Here is a 22,733-nt window from a genome sequence, read left to right on the forward strand (position 1 = left end):
CTCAATCGGATTCAGGTCAGGTGATTGACTTGGCCATTGCATAACATTCCACTTCTTTCCCTTAAAAAACTCTGGTTGCTTTTTCAGTATCTGCATCTGCACTGAGAAGCGCCATCTAATGAGTTCTGAAGCATTTGGCTGAATATGAGCAGATAATATTGCCCGAAACACTTCAGAATTCATCCTGCTGCTTTTGTCAGCAGTCACATAATCAATAAATACAAGAGAACCAGTTCCATTGGCAGCCATACATGCCCACGCCATCACACTACCACCACCATGCTTTACTGATGCGGTGGTATGCTTAGGATCATGAGCAGTTCCTTTCCTTCTCCATACTCTTCTCTTCCCATCACTCTGGCACAAGTTGATCTTGGTCTCATCTGTCCATAGGATGTTGTTCCAGAACTGTGAAGGCTTTTTTAGATGTCGTTTGGCAAACTCTAATCTGGCCTTCATGTTTTTGAGGGTCACTAATGGTTTACATCTTGTGATGAACCCTCTGTATTCACTCTGGTGAAGCCTTCTCTTGATTGTTAACTTTGACACACATACACCTACCTCCTGGAGAGTGTTCTTGATCTGGCCAACTGTTGTGAAGGGTGTTTTCTTCACCAGGGAAAGAATTCTTCGGTCATCCACCACAGTTGTTTTCTGTGGTCTTCCGGTGTTGCTGAGCTCACCGATGCGTTCCTTCTTTTTAAGAATGTTCCAAACAGTTGTTTTGGCCAGGCCTAATGTTTTTGCTATCTCTCTGATGGGTTTGTTTTGTTTTTTCAGCCTAATGATGGCTTGCTTCACTGATAGTGACAGCTCTTTGGATCTCATCTTGAGAGTTGACAGCAACAGATTCCAAATGCAAATAGCACACTTGAAATGAACTCTGGACCTTTTATCTGCTCATTGTAATTGGGATAATGAGGGAATAACACACACCTGGCCATGGAACAGCTGAGACGCCAATTGTCCCATTACTATATTTTCAGAGGGAGAACTCAGCTCTAGGTATCTCAAGAAGAGCTGAGACCTGTATCTAAGCTAAATTGTATGGTCAGGCTCTCTCAACATCTAGGCCAGGCATATCCAAAGTGCGGCCCTCCAGCTGTTGCAAAACTACAACTCCCAGCATGCCTGGATAGCTTACAGCTATTAGGGCATGCTGGGAGTTGTAGTTTTGCAACAGCTGGAGGGCCGCAGTTTGGACATGCCTGATCTAGGCGATTCTCCATCCACTGCTGTGTGTGTTTCTGTACACACTACAATCAGTTCTCTCCATAGAAAAAGAACAGAGAAGAAGGGATTTCTAATGGCTGTCAAAAACATCAATCAGCCCTTCTAAAAAAAAAAAAAGATCTGGCTGGTGGCAGCTGACGGATGGAACTGAGCATGTGTGACCTGCTCATTCAGCTCAGTAAGAGGATGTGCACATTACTATACAAATTGACCACCAGGGAGCACCAGTATAATGAATTAAACTGAATATAAATGACAAAGGTAACTTGTTTTTATGCTGAATTATATTAAAATAACACTTTTTACTTGTCAGGGATCTGGAGAGGGGGACGTTTTGTGGTTCAATGTGGTCTATAGATCTGTATTTTGTGCAATGTTTCAATTGCAATAAAAGAAATTGTAATCACTAGCAAGAGATCAAAGACAAGTGCCTGTTCACAGCAGAATACGGTCACCAAAAGCCCATTAGAGCAGTGGGGTGGTGAAGGCCCTAGGGCCCATAACCCATGTTCTCCCTCTGTAATTCTTTGCCCCTTCATTCAGGGCATCAGTGGAGGTCCCAGCTTATAGGCCCTAATACATATTATCTTCTGAAATGTCTAAACGGTGATGAACAATCTTTACTGAAGAGCACAGAAGCTTATGAATGGCTTAGGAGCAGTAGACTGGATATCATACACTGAGGAGGATACTCATTTGTAAATGAGCTGGTAGTTTATATGAGTGCTTCGAGGTTTAATTGGAATATTACAATTCACTCCATACGTATCCTGATTCAATGCATAATTTTGCCCTAAAGGGATGCAGAGTAATAGTGATCCACAATTAGGAAGAGGCAGGGGGTCTCCTGTCTAGAATTCTAGAGGTTTTCTGTTTTCTTGAGATCTTAAAGGAGGTTTCGAGGATTTTAATATAAACACCCCTGGAAATGATAAGACGAATAACTTTGTAAGAAAAACAGCTGGAATAGCTCTTTAAAGGGGGTTCCCAGGATTTTAATATTGATGGCTTATCCTCAGGAAAGGTCATAAATATTGATCGGCAGAGATTTGGCCACCTCCATCGATCACTTGTTTCAGTCATAGTGTCTGAAGTCAATGCCAGAACTACACAGCTCTATCCATCGTAATGTACCTTTCTAACATTGAATGAATATAATTAGGACCTGACCTGGGTAAGGTAGTTTTACTAGTTTATTTACAAATGCCTATCCAGGCAATAGAGCCTGTCTTGACCCAGGTATAAATTAATACTTCACTTTTATTTGAATACATGTAAAACCTAAATGCTAAGTAAATGCTAAGGCACACACTTAGCATTTAGGTTTTACTTGTATTCAAATAAAAGTGAAGTATTAATTTATACCTGGGTCAAGACAGGTTCTATTGCCTGGATAGGCATTTGTAAATAAACCCTTTCTAACATTGAAGTGAATGGTACACGGCGGCAGTAACTGGCTTAGTCCACTACACAATGGATGGAGCGGTGCAGTTCTGTCACTGACTACGCAGAAACAGCTGAATGACTAGGGTGTTGTCACCGAGGACAGGCTATCAATATTAAACTCTTGTAAACACACTTTAAAGAGCTATCCCAGCTGATTTATTACACAATTATTCATGTTACCAGTTCAGTTTCCAGGGGTGTAAGTGCAAGAGGATTGGTGGAGGATGAGTGCAGTGGCCGGGTCTGGGGTGGCCCCAACACTACGCTGGGTCCCCCAAACAGCGTCAAGGTGTCACCATGTGTTACTGCTCTCTGGAAAGGGATGTGCATCCTAATGGGAAATAAGTCCAGAGAGTCAGGGTCTGCAGCTTTTTTACTGGAGGAATTTAGGTGTAAAACAATACAGGCGAGGCATTGAGTTGGTTCCTCCAGTCTCCTCCCTGGCAGAAGAAGGGTTTGATAGTGAGGAAAGCTCCCCCCTCTCTCTCTGAAGGCTGGTTCCCTGGCCTAAGGCTGGAGGTCCATGGTCTGTGGCTCAGTAGTCCAGCTGACTCCTTGGTCACAGAGCTGGAGACCCAGCATCCCCAGCTCAGCGTCTTCTTCTGGTCACTCATGCAGTCTGGCAGAGTCTCCTCTTTCAAGCACTGGTCCCTCTTTCAAGCACTTTCAAGCACTGGTCCCTAACGGCAGAACATTAGGGGCTCTGACTGCTCTCCTTATATAGTTTCTGGGTAAACTAGGGTGGAGTGGAGAAACTCCGCACAAACAAATACAATGTTACACTTTCCATCTCTCATAGACTTACATTAGACCTTAAATAATACTCAATGGCAATGGCACATCAGTTTTTCCAGATAAAAACAGGTTTTCAGATATACAGCCAGGTCCATAAATATTGGGACATCGACACAATTCTAACATTTTTGGCTCTATACACCACAACAATGGATTTGAAATGAAACAAACAAGATGTGCTTTAACTGCAGACTGCCAGCTTTAATTTGAGGGTATTTACATCCAAATCAGGTGAACGGTGTAGGAGTTACAACAGTTTGCATATGTGCCTCCCATTTGTTAAGGGACCAAAAGTAATGGGACAATTGGCTTCTCAGCTGTTCCATGGCCAGGTGTGTGTTATTCCCTCATTATCCCAATTACAATGAGCAGATAAAAGGTCCAGAGTTCATTTCAAGTGTGCTATTTGCATTTGGAATCTGTTGCTGTCAACTCTCGAAATGAGATCCAAAGAGCTGTCACTATCAGTGAAGCAAGCCATCATTAGGCTGAAAAAAACAAAACAACCCCATCAGAGAGATAGCAAAAACATTAGACGTGGCCAAAACAACTGTTTGAAACATTCTTAAAAAGAAGGAACGCATCGGTGAGCTCAGCAACACCGGAAGACCACAGAAAACAACTGTGGTGGATGACCGAAGAATTCTTTCCCTGGTGAAGAAAACACCCTTCACAACAGTTGGCCAGATCAAGAACACTCTCCAGGAGGTAGGTGTATGTGTGTCAAAGTTAACAATCAAGAGAAGGCTTCACCAGAGTGAATACAGAGGGTTCATCACAAGATGTAAACCATTGGTGAGCCTCAAAAACAGGAAGGCCAGATTAGAGTTTGCCAAACGACATCTAAAAAAGCCTTCACAGTTCTGGAACAACATCCTATGGACAGATGAGACCAAGATCCACTTGTGCCAGAGTGATGGGAAGAGAAGAGTATGGAGAAGGAAAGGAACTGCTCATGATCCTAAGCATACCACCGCATCAGTAAAGCATGGTGGTGGTAGTGTGATGGCGTGGGCATGTATGGCTGCCAATGGAACTGGTTCTCTTGTATTTATTGATTATGTGACTGCTGACAAAAGCAGGATGAATTCTGAAGTGTTTCGGGCAATATTATCTGCTCATATTCAGCCAAATGCTTCAGAACTCATTGGACGGCGCTTCTCAGTGCAGATGCAGATACTGCAAAAGCAACCAGAGTTTTTTAAGGGAAAGAAGTGGAATGTTATGCAATGGCCAAGTCAATCACCTGACCTGAATCCGATTGAGCATGCATTTCACTTGCTGAAGACAAAACTGAAGGGAAAATGCCCCAAGAACAAGCAGGAACTGAAGACAGTTGCAGTAGAGGCCTGGCAGAGCATCACCAGGGATGAAACCCAGCATCTGGTGATGTCTATGTGTTCCAGACTTCAGGCTGTAATTGACTGCAAAGGATTTGCAACCAAGTATTAAAGAGTAAAATTTGATAATTTTGTAGGATAATTTTTTTGTCCCATTACTTTTGGTTCCTTAACAAGTGGGAGGCACATATGCAAACTGTTGTAATTCCTACACCGTTCACCTGATTTGGATGTAAATACCCTCAATTTAAAGCTGACAGTCTGCAGTTAAAACACATCTTGTTTGTTTCATTTCAAATCCATTGTGATAGTGTATAGAGACAAAAATGTTAGAATTGTGTCAATGTCCCAATATGTATGGACCTGACTGTAATAACAAAGCAGCACCTGACATTCAAAAGATCAATCTGTCTGGTTTTGGTGTTTTTTTTCCCCTCCAAAACAAACTCTCTTTTAAACATTATGGTAGCTCTGGAAAATTACCAGCTTCTCATTATTAGGTAGAAAGTCCCAAAAGTCTCTGTGTTCATTAACCCTTTCCACAGTGCTGTGCAAACACGGTGCAAATGAGCAGAATATATATCACAACATAGATATACAATGCAGTTACACTGTATTAAGCAGTATAAGTCAGTGCAAGTTAACCCTTTAAAGTGAAATAAACTAAGGAGTTGATGACTTTGCATAGGGGACAAAGGGGCAAAAGTACACAAATTTCCAGACTTCAAAGTACCCCTGCTCCAGGGCACTACATGAGCCCCAAGTCCTAGTTCCCCAGAACGGTGTCAACAAACCACTCCGCCTAACTAGGAAAACACCTAAACACTGTTCATCCTGAGCTTTCTAGCTCATGAAAAGAATGCCAGAAAGCTGGATGATAACCTTTTATTTTCAGATTGAAACCAATGCTTATTTCTTGTCCTCCACTAAGTTGTTTGATATTTCCTAATTGTACCCTATAAACAAACTTGAGCTGATTTCTGGTCGGATCTGTAATCTACACTGCAGGAGATGTCGCCGATTTATGTTCCTAGTGTCAGCACCAGCAGCAAGTAGTAAATTGTCGTGACGCTGAAGATTAAACTGTCTCCAATTACTCTGTACAGTTATTTACAACCAACTGGACCCGGGAACAATTATAGCCGAATCTTAGGGTGCTTTTACACTTCAGTTAGAGGATTCCGGCAGGCAGTTCCGTTGCCGGAACTGCCTGCCGGATCCGGAAATCCGTATGCAAACTGATGGCATTTGTTTCCGGATCCGGATGTGGATCCGTCTGACAAATGCATTGAAATACCGGATTTGGCTCTCCGGTGTCATCTGGAAAAACTGATCAGTTTTTTCAGAACACTTGGTACCGGATCCGGCATTAATACATATCAATGGCATTCTGGCAAGTGTTCCGGAATTTTAGCCGGAGAAAATACAGCGGCATGCTGCAGTATTTTCTCCAGCCAAATACCGTAAGAGGGACTGACCTGAAGACATCCTGATGCTTACTGAACAGAATTCTTTCCATTCAGAATGCATTAGGATAAAACTGAAGCGTTTTTTTTCCGGTATTGAGCCCCTGTGACGGAACTCAATACCGGAAAACTTTAACGCTAGTGTGAAAGTACCCATAGCCAAACTGAGAACAGTTCCCAAGACCTGTAATGATGCACAGACTGATCATATGATACAACACTTTATAGGAACCATTTATTTGTACGTAGCAGCTACATAGATGACTTTGGTGCTACTCTCCTACTCAAGTGAGGGGACAGGCTCATCTCTATGTGAAAATTTTATCTTGGATACGTCATCACTGGGAAATTGGTTTAGAGCTATGCTTCTCACAAGAGACCAGAAGTTGCAGCACAGTCGTGCATGTTTCAGGCTACTATATATGAAACCATTTATGGTCACTTGGTTACCTGAACACAAACTATCGGGGAATTGGTTGTATCACAGCATTCAGATGCTATATTTTTTTTTTTTTTTGCCTATGGTCAGAAAGCTCCCATTCTTAGCCTGCACAGTACGGTAATTTATGATCAGTGGTATACTTTCAATGGCGGCACTCCACACGAGGCTTGGGGAGAGTGGGGCTGGCACCACTGAACTGCTTCTTCTCTTCCAGTCATGAAAACACTGGATTTTCAAGCAGCCACCACTAGGGGGAGCTTAATGCAAAGCGATTGTTACTGCTTCCATGGTAATTGTACAAATTCCTGTGGACTGAGCTCCCCCTAGTGGTGGCTTCAGGCAGTCAGCTTTTAAACAGAACGGAAGCAGAGGAACTATCAATGTATTTATGGTAGTTGTTAAGTGTAAATACATTGAGAAATATTATGTTTTAAACAAGTGCCTTGTTCCCCTTTTTTTCAGGCCCAGAAACCTGGGTCATTGCACTTTGCGTTCTGCATTGCCTGGAAGTGATTGATACATGAGTACTGGGAACTGATTGGGGCCCATAATAAGTTTTGCTATGGGCCCTATGAGATTTTTGTTTGCCCCTGGTTGCTGCTTATGCACATTTGAGATTTATTTGTAGTCAGGAGTGCTATGTATAATTCACAGTAGAAAACATCATGCAGCAGAATTTGTAAGTATATTACATAGCAGAGGCAGGGTTGTATGGGTATACACAGGTCTCATAGGCCCCATAGCAAAAGTTAGTATGGGCCACCCTGCCCAACCCAGTTTCCCAGTGTACATATGTCAATCGCTCCGAGGCAATGCAGAATGCAAATCGCAAATGCATTGTTTTTACACCGGTAAGAGAAGCTGTTCAGCACCGGGGCCCTCCTCCCCCTGGGCCCCATTCGAGTTATGTGGTCTGTGGCTCCTTCATTTTCAGGATCTGTAGCTTTGCTTTTTCATTTTCAGGTTCTGTAGCTATCTCTGAGGAGGAACCTTCATTGATCATAAAGTGATGGCATATACTAATGAAATATCATCCCTCTGTAAAATGGGAATACCCCTTTATAGGAAAAATACTCCAATTTTAGACATTGTAATTGTTTTTCTGTTCCCTGTATTCATGGTTACAGTAGGGTTTCTACATTGCAACAGTTCATCGTTATTATATCCATAACGCTTATTTTTTCATGTCAGCAAATGTGCATTGAGCTTATTTCCTTATGTTAGGGATGTGCTACAAGGTGTGGGCTTCTACAGCCTCAAACCCAAATAATCCTCATATCTCAGGTCCACCACCAAAACAGCCCTTACCCTAAACCTAACCTTAATCCTAATACACACAAGAAAGCACAGAGTATACCAGGGGGAAAAGTCCCACAGCACCTAAAACACATTTTTCTAACTGCTACTTATAGAGTCAACAGACCTCTTTACATGACCTAATCCTCATAGGAGCCCATACGGTGTAGGCTTTACCCTAATGTTAGATCCGATTGTCTACCTAAGTTTTATTATTACCGTAAGTAGAAAATTGTAGTTAGAAAGTATAAATCATAGGAAAGAGGAAATGTAAAAAAAATCATCACATTTTTTTACATTTCGATCCTGTAGCTTTGGAGCCTGTTTATCATGTATGCCATTGTTAGCCATCATTGTAACATTAGCCCATGACTGTTGCCTGTAAGGGGTTCTCTGAAAATGGCCATCATTAGAATGTGAGCACGAATGATTGCCTTCACTTGCAGAGGGGGGGGGGGGGGGGGGGGGGGGCAGGGCACCACTACGCTCTTGCATATACTATATATTGGTAATTGTTCCTGTAAGGCTGCTCAGCCATGATGACCTATCATAGGCAGGATCATATCATTACCCTCTACTGTAGAGCAGTGTAGGCTCTGGCCCCTGACCTCCTTAGGCAGCTCTGCGTGTAGAGGCAACCATTCCTGCTCACATACTAGAACACGTTGCTGGCGGACATTTGAAATCATTCCCAGAGAACCCTTTTAAAGAGGTTATCCCATGAAGATAATTCATCACCTATCCACAGGACCACTTGAGAACCATTATTTATCACTGCTATTAGTTATGTCTAAGAGAACATTCACTGAACAGTGAAAAAAAAAAAGTCTGTTAAAAATGGAAAAACAGTGCATTAGAAATGGCCCTTTTAAATTGTATGGGGGCTGTTGGTCCGTGAAAACAGACAAAATAGGACATGTCCGATTTTTCTGATGGCTGTCATTCACTGCCCGATGATAAAATGGCCATGTGAATAGAACCATAGACTTTAATGGTTGTGAAAATGGCCGGATGACGGCCATTAAAACAATGGGTCACATGGCCGTTTTTGCACTGTCTGCCTTTAGCTCCTTTTACATGAACCGATAATCAGGCCAGTGCACAGACACAGCCAGAACTTGAGTGTTGAATAGGTCGACTTATTACGCAGCATTGTGCAGCGATGTGTCCTGTACATAGGACTTCAGGTATGCTGCTGAATGTCTTATCACATCATTGCATCTGGATTTCAAGCACCCAGTGGATACAGAAATCACACCCAGACATCATCAGCTGGCAATCTTTCATCTGACCCTCCGATGAGAACAAAACAGGTTATTAAAACTCAGACACGGTACAAAGAACGGATCCTGCGGGGAAGATGTCTTTCTACTCAAAACTCACGCTGAATGCTTGCGGTCTCACCTCCGACCAGGACCATTGATCTGAGCGCATCTGGGTGTTTGTTTAGGATCTCAAGATAAAAATGTTCTGAAAAACAGAATTTCATTACTGATAGGAGAAGCTGGAAGATTTCACACTGTATGAAATCTGACAGAAAGCGGGGGGGGGGGGGGTATTTAACTGAGAGACGGAACCTGTACTGTTTAGAGGATCATCTACCGTATGTTAGAGAATAGCATAAATAATAATTCACCATAAAATGCAGTCTTGTAATGGCACCCCACATTCTGCTGATATATTGAAAGGTGTGTATTTAGTGCATATAAAATAACATATTGCCACCCACTGCAAGTAGGAACTTTGGGGGTCAATTATCAATCTGAAATACACCTAAACTAGGCATATTTCAGGCACAGACTCAGGCCCATTCACCATTTTTTATGCCTGTTTTAGGCATAGTAAAAGGTTTAAATGTAAGACAACTAGGAAGCTGCCTTACATTTAGAAGCGGCAGTGGATCCGCCAAAGTTATGTAGAGGCCAGCACCTCTTCAGCGGAACCACTGCCAGCTTAGGGGTTTATTAAGACCAGCATCTAAAACGCTGGTTTTAATAAATGTGCCCCTTTGTGTCTTACAGCACCCATAAAAATATGTCTCCATGGTTAAAGGCTAAGTGTAGTCTGACCCTGCAGTTACTCCTCCTTTTCCTCTATTATCTGTAGTTTATCAAGAGGAAAGGGTGGAGTAACACATGCCTACTGGATCGGGCTACATAAGGTTTGTTTGCAGTTTGTAACCATGGTGACTCATAGGCCTGCATGGGAGCTGTATACCCAAAACAGTAGAAGATTTGTGATCAAGACTTTCGGAAAATATGCTTCAGCTTTTATTTTAGATGTATTGGAGCAATAACAAAAGTAATAAAAAAAAAAAAAGTCTGTATATCCTTGAGCATTCTGGTTGCGTCTGATATTGTTCAGAAGCATGAGTAATATTCTAACACTAGATACTAGACACCACTAGACTGTTTATATGTGTCCTTGGGTGACTGAGTCATAATGGGCTCCTGTCTACTTCACACCTGGCTTCACAAACCTAGACCAAATTTACCCCAATTGGTAGTGGCCCTTCCTTAAGCCTTGTGGGCCTTTGTTTTTGCTGACAGTGTCCCTGAACCAAATGATACAGATGTTGCATCAATGTCAGTCTGGTGGTAAAGAAAGCTAGATTTTGAATTAGTAGCTTCACGCTTCTCCTCTTGGGTTACTTACAGGTGAAACTCAAAAAATTTGAAAGTTCATTTATTTCAGTAATGCAACTTAAAAGGTGAAACTAACATATGCGATAGACTCATTACATGCAAAGCGAGATATTTCAAGCCTTTATTTGTTATAATTTGGATGATTATGGCTTATAGCTTATGAAACCCCAAAGTCACAATCTCAGGTACCCTTTGCTCAGGGGGTATAGATTATATATTCTAATTCTAATTTTAAGCTGCATTAATGCAATTCCTTTTAATTTGCATTACTGAAATAAATGGACTTTTGCACGATAGTCTAATTTTTCGAGTTTCACCTGTATCCAGTAAAATTGCCATGGCTGCTGCCCTGTCACCCCACCCTTCCTTCCACCACTTCTTTATATTGTCATTTAGGACAAGCACGAGCCAAATCTCCATAATATTTAATTAACATTTATATAAACCAATTAACCTTGCAGCAATTAGCAGTAAAGTGGAGTCTCTCTTGGAGCAGCAGCACTCTCGTCTGGCCTGCTAATGACCTGAGAGCCATAAACCTAAGTCCTATGATGGATTGTGCACACATTTTTCACTTAATTAACTGGATCCCGCAGAAATATCGGCCATTCATCTCCCTTTACTTGTTATATTATTTTCATATTAGCAACTCCGTTCCATTTCCAACCACTGGAATTTATAATAATGTCACCATTTGTTATTTAATTTACTTCAACATCTTCTTGCCTTAGTCTGGTTGGGGATATGAAACTGATAACTCACCTTGTGGATGTTGGGAGTGGTATTCAGAAACCTGTACTATGGTGGGCTGAGATACCCTATGATTGGTTCATTTCTCTTTCTGAACTTCTTGTAGTCTCATTGTAGTCTTACTGCTTTCTTCTAGGTCAACACCTTCCTCTCCTTCGTGTTTCCAATGGTTGTTATCTCCGTCCTGAACACTATCATAGCCAACCAACTCATTATAATGGTGAAGCAGGCTCACCAGGAAAACCAGGTGTGCACCATCGGTGGCCAGCAGACCGTTCTCAGCATGTCCATGGAACCCAGCCGCATCCAGTCTCTAAATCACGGTGTCCGAGTTCTACGTATGTACTTTGTTTTGTTTTGCCCCAAAAGTTTTTCTTTTTATGCCCACTTTGTACTTGAATTTGTCAGAATTTTCTAAATATCTTTTTGCTATCAGAGAACAAAAACATTTGAAACCTATGGTGCTGACATGGCTCATAGGGGTGTTTGACGGCATAATGTCAGAGGGCCAATTCACATGTCTGTGCAGGGAAAATCGCAGGGTGTACTGTTTTGGTCCATTTCTCGTGCTTAACTTGTTCATAAATGTGAAAACTACCCTTACACATGACTGAGGGATCAGACTACATAGGGTTTGTTTGTAGTCTGCAACCATAAGTATATAGGAGCTGCCTAAACAAAACTGTGGGAGAAAAGGCTATATACAGTTTAGAGGGCATTTTATAATATCACATTGTACTTTTTGGGGCTAAAAAAAATACCTAAAATAGTTGTTTGTGAGTAGTGTTGAAATAGACTCTTGAAACAATTCTTTGTGGAAAGATAGTTATGTTATTTGAGACAAGCAGCAAAGCAGATCATAGGATAGGTTACTTGAGTACATGAATCTATCACTGGAAGCCACGACTTAGGGTCCTGTTACACGAGCAGATAGAAGAGATGATTGTCCGGAGGGAAGTGTTCCCACCTGTCAATCGCCTGCTCGCTAAGGTAAGAGCCTCTACTATAACATGCAGCAATCTCCTCCTCAGTATAGAGACGAGCGATCGCTAATGCATCCTTGGTTGCTGGCAACGGAGCGCCTATTACATGGTGCAATCTGCCACCGCCAAACCAAGATTTTTAACATGTTAAAATATCCTGAGTACCCAAGGAACGAGTGTTCATCAGTTAATCGAGCAGTCATAGGAACACTTATTAGCAATCATCTTAACAACAATCTGTCCGTGTAATAGGGTCTAGAGAGCATCTTGCTTTTCAGTAGGTCTACATTACCACTTGGCTATTTCTATTAGAAGACTTATCTTACCATTGATTACTTGAAAGTTTAATTTTCTATCAAGAACACAACATCTAAGAATTGATAAGCTAATAAGCAAGTTATTTCTCGCTAAGTTCCTTGAGGTTGAGATATAAGATGGCTGACTAGGACAACAATGCCTACTCTGGAATGAGACCTCATTTTCCTACAGGCAGCAACCTGCCAGAGATGTGCTGCATACGAAAAATATATCTTTATCTGGTGGAGAAATCACAGTAACGATCATTCATCCCTATACAGAGGGGATGATTGCTGCATATAAATGCAGCTGAACAAGTGGGCAATGATCTCAGTCACTGCCATGATTATCGGACCATGTAACTATGTTCAAACTAGTATTGGTGGAGAACCAAAGTGCTTGTGTGCTCTAGTGCTCGAGTAGAACACTTCCCGATGCTGGGGAAGAGCACCCAAGCACAATGGAAGTCTATGGGAGAACCCGAGCATTAAAACAGGCACCCCTGCTCTGAAGAGGGGAGGGTGTCGGGACTTTAGTTCGGCTTAGGAGTCCCTGCAATGACTCCATATATAGCTATGTCCATATATGGAGTCAGTACTTGGGGACACCCAGTGTATTTAAATCTAATTTAGTCTCTATTACTAAAAAGTTTGTGACAGGATTCGAACTCACAACCTTCTACATTACAGCCAAGAATATTAACCATTACACTATAGAGCTGCATGGCCAGTTCCTTTTAAAAAAAAAAAAAAAAGAGACGTCTGCTGTATAGGAATGCTTACTACTAGTAAGTATTCCTATACAGCAAAAGTCTCATATTTTTTATTTATTTGTACTTGTTTTTAAAGTAGCTCTTTAGTGTAGTGGTTAACATTCTTGGCTGTAATGTAGAAGGTTGTGAGTTCAAATCCCACCAGAAACTTTTCAGAAATAGAAGCTAAATTAGATTTAAATACACTGACTCGAGCATCGTGCTCGAGCACACGCAATATTCGGCCGAGCATAGCAATGCTTGCTAAGCATGCTTGCCCAACACTAGTCCAAACTCCCACTTAAGTTCTGCTGCAGCCAATTACTGGCTTCAGCATTGACGTGACCACTGGCCACGTCACTGCTGAAGCTAATCATTGACTGTAGTGGAGCATGTGACCATGCCCATGCAGTGCCTGATGTAAATAGTCCAGGGACCAGAACATGGAGAGGCAGGGAGAAGGTTAGTATAATTCCTTAGCTTATTGAGGCAGGCTGTAGACACTTAATAAAATGTCATTATTACCAGAGAACCCCTTTAAGCACAATTCAATAAAACAATATTACAGCTTTTTAGCTGTTGCTATTTGCAAATTAGATCCATCTTGTATTTTAGATGCATAGGAACAAAAAAAGAAAGCTGTAATAGTTTTCACACCCTTCATACTATTAGTATAGTATACTATAGAATAATAAAGTAAACCATACTAGCATAGGTAGATCCTTCAAACTCCTTTCCCTTGATTAGATTTGAATCTGATGATGAGATGATCTTCTCATCTACTTCTATCCCAAACCCAAATGAACACAAATCCAATAATTAGAAATTCTCATTCATAACAGAAAATTGTAATTTAAAGCAGAGTCGAGATCTCGAGGGGAGAATTAAATAAACTCAATAATTTCTTATTGCTTTGAAAATTAACACCCGTAGCCTGGAGGTATGTTGAGAAACAATGTGGCAAAATCATTTTATTATAAAAAAAAAAATCTGTAAACAAACAGAAGACAAATACATTTGTCATCTGACAGTGAGAATCCCAGGCCCAGTGCTCATTAATTCTGCATTGTGCCGCATAACAGACTTCAGCTTTGTTCTCTTTAATGACTACAAATGCCATCGCTTTAAACAGTTCCACACACAAGCCTGCTCCAACAGAGCGGATTACTGATGGAGTGGAGTCTATTAGCAAATGCTGCAAATTGTTTCCATTAGGAGACTATAATCATCACGTACTTCTCAATTTATACAAACGCTCCCGTCACAATAGAGTATATTAGATAATGCAGTAATAGAACATGTCTTCCAGGAGTCTTTGCAGTTAATATAAGTTACAGGTTGTTGGTGGAACGTGAGGAGACTGCAGACCAGACTAGAGTATACTGTAGTTAGAGAGGTTTTTCAGGCTCCTCAGGATAGGTTATTAATATCTGATCGGTAAGGGTCCATCACCATGTGTCCCAACTGATCAGCTGTTCCCTACAGCCTCTGAAGCTGAACTAGCACTTTGAATGGAACAGGAAGTGCAGCTCCTTTCAAAGTGTAGTGGCCCTGCTGGGTTACCCCATCACATTTCCCATTGACGTGAATAGGAGCTAAGCTGCAGTAACCTGACACGGCCACTAAACTGACAGGCCTCATAGCTGCTAGGGGAGATTTATGGCAGGAGTTTCCATGTCTTCCCCATCAGTCATCAGGTCTGAGGCAGCACCAGGTGCCACAATAAGAGATGGCCTTCCGGTTCGCCCGGCGGTCGTTTCTCTGCAAACTTTTCTCGTTCGCGATTTGCCGAACATGCAAACATATGGCGATGTTGGCATGCACCATATTCTTTTAAAATTGCGTCAGGTGGGACAGGACAGCCAATTGAAACGTTTCAGCACATGGACACATCCCCACCCTATAACAGAACACGATCTGGCAGCCATTTTACATTCTGTGTTTTGCCAGTGTAGGGAGAGGTTGCTTTGTGGAGCAGGGATAGACTGTTAGGGACACCATACGCTAGCTAATAGGGCCACAAAAGTCTTTTAAAGGACTGGTATAGGTTTGCTATCGATAGGTGTGATATACTGAGGGGTGTGATATACTTATAGTATACTTTCTAACATAGAAAGTATATTATAGTGCATTTGTATTGTGCAGCAGTTGTGTGCGGTTCTGCTGCGATACCGCAGCTATATAGAGGGACAAGCGCTATTGGAATAATAATTGCAACCGGTGTATACCTGCTTCCACAAAATACTGGTTGAGGGGTGCGATATACCTGCTTCCACCAAATATTGATTCAGGGGTTCTATATACCTATTTCCACAAAATACTGATTGAGGGGTGCGATATACCTGCTTCTACAAAATACTGTTTAAGGGATTCTATATATCTGCTTCCACAAAATACTGATTGAGGGGTGCGATATACCTGCTTCCACCAAATATTGATTGAGGCCTGCGATACACCGGCTTCCACAAAATACTGATTGAGGGGTGCGATATACCTGCTTCCACAAAATACTGATTGAGGGGTTTGATATACCTGCTTCCATGAAATACTGATTGAGGTGTTTGATATACCTGCTTCCACAAAATACTGATTGAGGGGTTTGATATACCTTGTTTCCACAAAATACTGATTGAGGGGTGCGATATACCTGCTTCTACAAAATACGAATTCAGAGGTTCTATATACCTGCTACCACAAAATACTGAATGAGGGGTTGCGATATACCTGCTTCCACCAAATATTGATTCAGGTGTTCTATATATCTGTTTCCACAAAATACTGATTATGGGGTGCGATATACCCTCTTCTACAAAATACTAATTAAGAGGTTCTATATGCCTGCTTCCACAAAATACTGAATAAGGGGTGCAATATACCGGCTTCCACCAAATAATGATTGAAGCCTGAGATATACCTGCTTCCACAAATACTGCTCTTCTCTAGGGCACAGGGTCATTTTGAAAATGACAGGCAGAGGAAGAGGCAGGCCATTCCACAGGCGTGGTAGGGGTCGGGCAGGTGCACCAGGCCAGAGCCTAAGTGGGAAGTTGGAGAAGGTGCGTGCGATTACATCCAAGGACGCACCAGAGTTGGTTGAGTGGCTCACTCAGCCTTCCGCTTCTGCACCTTCCTCATGCCCTGTATCAGCACCCTCCTCACTCTCTGCTGTCTGCACCCCCAAAGACACTACTACCCCCACCACCATAGCCCCTCCACTCAAGTCAGAGGAATTATTTTCCCATCCATTCCCAGACCTTACCGATGCGTAGCCATTCTTGGCATTAGATGGAGGAGGTAGCCTGTGCTGTCAACGCATAAGTCGCGGTAAGCCCAACACTCACCTAGGGACAACCGCCTTAAGAAGGCACCTGGCCTCCCATCACCGAGCCCAGTGGGAGCAACGCTGTCAGAACCTACAAAGCCACACTCCCGGCGCTCCACGTCCTGCCTCTTCTTCTTCTCTTCTCTCCTCCCATTTGTCCTCCACCTTCCACTGTGCCGTTGTCGCATTCATCTGGCAGAAGGCAGGCTTCCGTGGCCCAAATGTTCGAGCGTAAAAAGTTGATGACGCCAGATAACCCTCTTGCCAAACGGCTGACCGCTGGCTTGTCGGAACTGCAAGCCCGCCAACTACTGCCATATAAATTGGTGGACTCTGAGGCCTTAAGAAAAGGTAATATTTTTCTTAGAAGGGAATCCCAGAGCTATATGGCCACATTCAGCAGCAATTAAATTTATGTCTGGCATACAGTGTCGGTGGCAAGATACATCTGACCAGAAACACGTGGTCTAGCAAACACGGGCAGGGAAGGTACATAACTTTTACTGCCCACTGAGTGAACCTTCTGACGGCCATCTAGCATGTAACCCGTGGCTCCCGTGTGGATTTGGTGTTACCGCCACGGATTGCATGCAGGCCTGCCTCTTCTTCTCCTCCTCCTACTCCATCCTTCGCCTCCGCCTTGGCTGACTCCTCCTTTTTCACTGCTGCCGCCTCTTTCGCTGCACCTCCAAGCTCCCCAGAACCTATTTGACGTGCCAGGTGAGATGCTGTGCTGCGGCTGTTGTAGAAAAATTAATAGTTGTAATCAGCTTGCAAAGTTTGTGTAAGGAAAAAGGTAAATCCCCCTTCCATCAGGAGCAGTCAGAGAAAGACCCAGTTGTTACCATCTTGATTGAATTCTGAGCAACTCCACTTCCTCCTTGCCCAGTCTGCATCCTTTATTTACTAACAAAAGGTGTAAAAGGGGCTGGCCCAAGACAAGGATACAGGAAGTGATGACATATCAAAGGACAGGGAGGGGCAATCAATGTGGCTGGGCAGACAATGGACACACCCCATCCCTGTATAAGGGAGGGTGAGTCATGCCCATTACCCGACCAGCCAGGTGGCCGCCCACCCCCCATCACTGTCAGCATGGACCTTATTCAATACTGCTCCAAAGTGATCAGTATCTAATAAAAATCATTCTACTGGTTCTCATACTGACTGTTTTACCACTGGTCCCGATTCAGCCAAAGTACCCTCCGCTAGAGTGTTCTCTGGCAAAATCCGACACAGGGAGACAGATGACGATCTATAAAAACTCACACACATCCTAAAGTTAAATGTCCGCATAATAAAATTTCCACAACAGGCTGTTGTGCCTGGAAGCCAAGAGCCACACCGGTCCTGCACTGCTTTCAGCTCTGCGGTCACAGGCCGATCAGTGGATAACCCCGCTCAATTTGACAGTTGTTAAAGTGGTGTGCGACAACAGTGCCAATCTGCTGAGCGCGCTGAAACAGGGAAAAATGACACACGTGTCATGCATGTGTGAGATTGTGGATAAATTCTGCTTGTGTAATGTTTATGTTTAAATTGTATTGGAGCTGTCATTTGGCATTCTGGGCACTAGAGGCCACTGTTTTTCAGCACAGTCAGCACACTCTGGGATCTGCATATGCAAAGGTGATGATGACTCATGCTAGCTGCTTCTGAAAACCAGGAAGTGCTGATCTGACACGGTGGAAGCAATGTTCTTTGAGAGACTGAATCCAATTCCATCTTGGCTTGCGGATGTCCGGGATTAAATGTACACGCAGAGGAAGGAGATTAGCTGTTGTCCCTTTACTGGATCCGGCTCTTTGAAAGAGAAATTGTTCCAGGAAGACAGTGTACAGCGTGTGGGCAGAAGTCTTATTATCAAGCAAGGCCGCACGGTTGCTGAGAGGTTAGTGGCCATCTAGGGTAAGCTTCATCCTCGGGCCCAGAACGGACGAGGTCAGTACACCTGGTTACTTATTGTATTCTACTGTGTGGCGCCTGAAGTAACAGAAACTAGCCTAGGCCTTATAGTAGTCAGATAGTTAGGGTTATATGTTTTGCTAGGCCTTACTGTACTGGACCGTGGCGCAGTATTTGACTTGCCGGCTCTGCTGTGTCCGCCACCAGCTAGGTGTGTCCTCTTTAGCGGCACGGCACGACTTGCAGGCTCTGCTGTGTGCGCCATCGTGACTTTGCTGTATCCTGGGGAGACCACCCCGGTACACGGCTTACACATGGCACACGTCTTGAACTTAGTCGTGCAGCGATTCGTTGCCAAATACACCGGGTCCTGGACATCTTGCGGTAGGCCAGGAAAATCTCTGGCCATTTTAGAAGATCTTACACGGCCATGGCTCGCCTTGCTGTCATTCAGCGGCGACACCACCTGCCCGTCAGACGTCTGATTTGTAACAGCCCGATGAGCTGGAACTCCACCTTGTATATGCTTGATAGGCTGCTCCAGCAGCAATGTGCCATTAACGACTACCTGTATGAACTCTGTAGCAGGGCAGATTCTGGGGAGCTTGTTTTTTTTTTCACCGCGCCAGTGGCTGCTCATGTGAGATCACCAAACTGGTCATTCGCAGCCAGGGCGCCATCAGTGACATCGTAACTTTCGCCTTCTTTCTGGAGCGTGCATTGCATCGTGTCATTGATCAAGCCGTCGAGGAGCAGGAGCTGGAAGATGAGGAAGTTGCAATGCTGAATGAATTCCCATGGGGGGTTATTCTATCTGAGAAAAGTCATCAGTAGGATGAAGAGGAGTCAGAGGAGGATGGTGGCTGGGGGGAGGAGGAGCAATAAGAGCAGGCTTTGAGGGGACTTTAAACTTTTTAGGGATCCCTGGTGTTGTCCGTGGCTGGGGGGAGGAGACCGAGGACGACATTCTACTGGGCGATGAGCAGGAGCCAGGGCGCTCCACCGCTTCCAAATTAGTGCAAATGGAGGCCTTCATGCTCCAGTGTTTGAAGAGGGACCCCTGTATAAAAAGCATAAAGTGCAAGGACCAGTACTGGGTGGCAATGTACTTAGACTCCCGATACAAACACAAAATGGCGGACAGGTTACCAGTATCACAGAGGGCTGTCAGAATGCAGAATTTCCTGGCATTGCTGCGAGAGATGCTGCATTCTGCTGTTATGGGTGCAGGCAGAGGAATTTCCACCCACAGCGAAACAGGTGCGGGTACCAATCCTACTGTGCCTGCAAAAAGAGGGTGGTTTGAAGATATTTTGGTAACTTTGAATATGAGATCATTCTTGCAGCCAACCCATTGAGAGCTGCCCTCCGGATCTAGCTTCAGGGAACGCCTAGACTGTCAGGTGTCCGACTACATCGGGTTAACGGTCGATGTGGATGCTCTGAGAAGCGAGGAACCCCTGGACTACTTGGTGTGCAGGCTTGACCTGTGGCCAGAGCTGGCACAATTTGCCATGGAACTCTTTGCTTGCCCCTTTATCGAGTGTCCTGTCCGAAAGGACGTTCAGCGCAGCATGGGGGAATCGTGACCGATAAGCACACTCGCCTAGCTCCCGAAAGTGTGGACTACCTCACATTTCTAAAAATAAATGAGGAATGGATCTTGGAGGAATTCAACACCTGTGACGACCACGTGTAATTGAATTTTCTCATGCCAGCCCACACATATCTGCCACCACCCAAAACAAAGAATGGTCCTTGTCTTATGTATATAAAGCGGCATAAAAGGCCTTTTCTGTCAGATGAATGCCTAAGTTTTGGGGCCTGTACGGGCCTATAGTAAAAAAATTTAGCCTGTGACCGTCTAATGTATCTCCAGCCACATCATCACAAGTTCTTTTCGGTCAGGTGAATGCCTAATTTTTGGGGCCTGTACTGGCCTACAGTAAAATTGTTACTCAGTGACCGGCTAATTTACCTCCAGCCACATTATCACTTGATCTTTTCTGTCCAGTGAATGCCTAATTATTGGGGCCTGTACTTCACTGGCCTAAGTAAAATTGTTATCCACTTACCGCCTATTATACCTCCAGCCACATAATCACTTGTTCTTTTCTGTCCAATGAATGCCTAATTTTTGGGGCCCGTTCTCCCGTGGTCTAAAATAAAAAATTTCTAGGCTCCAGCAGGGCACATTTTGGAGAGTTTCCCTTTAAGACGCATAAAAATGGCCCCTGATTAAAATATAGATTTTTTTTTGTGGCAATTTCTGCCATTGATCCCCCTCCGGTATGTCACTGTCCATGTTGTGGGACTATTTGTGCACTTCTAGTAAGTATTTGGTGGCTGAAAATATGACCTGAAGGTTTTTAAGTTTCTCCTGCCACTAAAGTGAATGGGGCTCACCGTGAACGCGCAGTTCTGTACGAGTGGTCTCAGCCAGGCTGGCTGAGGGGCCACGGGGCTAGGTGCCAGCCGGGACGTTGGGGGACACCGTGACAACTGGGAACAAGGGTCACGAGGCCAGAGTCGGGAGGACTACTGGGCCACAATCCCCCAAAAGGTGTTGAAGGATCCCCTGGACTCTATGGCTGGAGAAAGATGCATTTGTGTTCCACATGTGAACAGCGCTCGATCTAGGTGAGTCAGGGCATGTGTTTTAGCATTAGCAAGTGCCTAGACGGGCAGGTGTTTGTTTTGTTTGATTTATGTTTTGTTGCTGTGAAAATAAACCTGACATTTGGAACTGCAATCTGGCTGTTGTGAAGATAATTGTGAGAATGACCCCCGAAAAAGAGCTAATCCCTCACAGTAGTTAGTTATCCTGTATCCTAAGTGTCAGTGTTTCATTGCCTTACCTACCAAGAGCATCATTGTTCTGCTCCCCCAATTGCCAGTCTATTATTGTTATGTCACCTCAAATGTCAGTGTATCAGGGCCATTTCCTCCAGTTGACAAGATATAATTTTTCTGCACCCCAAGTGTCTTCAGGTATTTTGGCTCCTTGAGTCTATATGGCGTGTGATGTCTGAGCTGGAGGCAGTGAGTGTTGCTGCCCTTCAGTGTAGGACAAAAGTACAGGTAAGAGTAATAAAGTCTGACCACGGTGCTTAATATATTATGGCAGAGTCTGCGATTCACTCCTAAAATGTTTCACATCTGATTACTGTGATTTTTGCTCTGACAGCACAGAACTAGAGCTTGCCTGCTATAGGAGCTGGATCAGAAAAAATAAGAGCTGTCTGACTATGCAGCAAGATGGGAGAAGATGCACATAAATATTTTAGGAATTTTACAGAATTGCTGAATGATTTATAAAGAAAGGCAGAGGGGAGACCCCACGGGACGAATGGGAGACAATGTACATCGTAAACACACTGTACAATGCACTTGCATTAACTGTTCAGCTCTATCACATACTTGACCCGTATCCAGCTGACAGTGGTAAAATTAAAACGTAGTAAATGGTCATAAATTCCAGATCGCTCTCATAGGTCCCTCTCTGTTCCTTAGAACAAGTTCTCATCACAGTTTTCTCATCCTCTCATAAATGCATCCGTTAAAATAATAGAAAAAAATCATTTTTTTAAATGGACAATGAACTGATGGTTTTGTGTCCGTTATTTTAATGAATAGTACTGCATACTTTGTTCTGTTTCAGTTCATTTTATTTATTTTTTGCATTTTTTAAGGACCCATTTTCTTGAAAAAAAAACACTCTGTATATTTAAGGCCTAAGGTAAATGTCTAGTGTTTTTTTTTTAAAGGAATTCCGTATATATCATGTTGTATTTGTAAGCATTTTTCTCACAAACCTTTTAGTTGAGCAACATATATCCCTTTAACATCTTGAATATTTGATTACATTTTCAGCTCCTGTGACATACACTCTTTGGGGCAGATTTATTATAACCTATGATAACCAGGCGTGCTGCCGGATGTCACATCATAAATTAGGTGCAGCATCCAGCAGTCTGTGCGCTTCATCTGAAGTCCCAGAAAACTGGCAAAAAAGATGACAAATGTTGGGGGGATGGGGGTACTGGCCCTCCCTTCCCTCAC

At 43.3% G+C, this 22,733-nt stretch overlaps 1 protein-coding gene across 1 annotated transcript in view; it reads left to right on the plus strand.

Moving 5' to 3' along the window:
- The window catches only part of NTSR1 (neurotensin receptor 1), a 200,347-nt gene that overhangs the window by 119,849 nt on the left and 57,765 nt on the right, over nt 1-22,733 (plus strand). Inside the window, exon 2 of the mRNA XM_044299243.1 lies at nt 11,550-11,751. Within this exon, the coding sequence (XP_044155178.1) occupies nt 11,550-11,751 (202 nt within the window). The remainder of the gene's footprint in view (nt 1-11,549; nt 11,752-22,733) is intronic.

This window comes from Bufo gargarizans, chromosome 6, assembly GCF_014858855.1.
Source record: "Bufo gargarizans isolate SCDJY-AF-19 chromosome 6, ASM1485885v1, whole genome shotgun sequence".
NCBI classification, from domain to species: domain Eukaryota; kingdom Metazoa; phylum Chordata; class Amphibia; order Anura; family Bufonidae; genus Bufo; species Bufo gargarizans.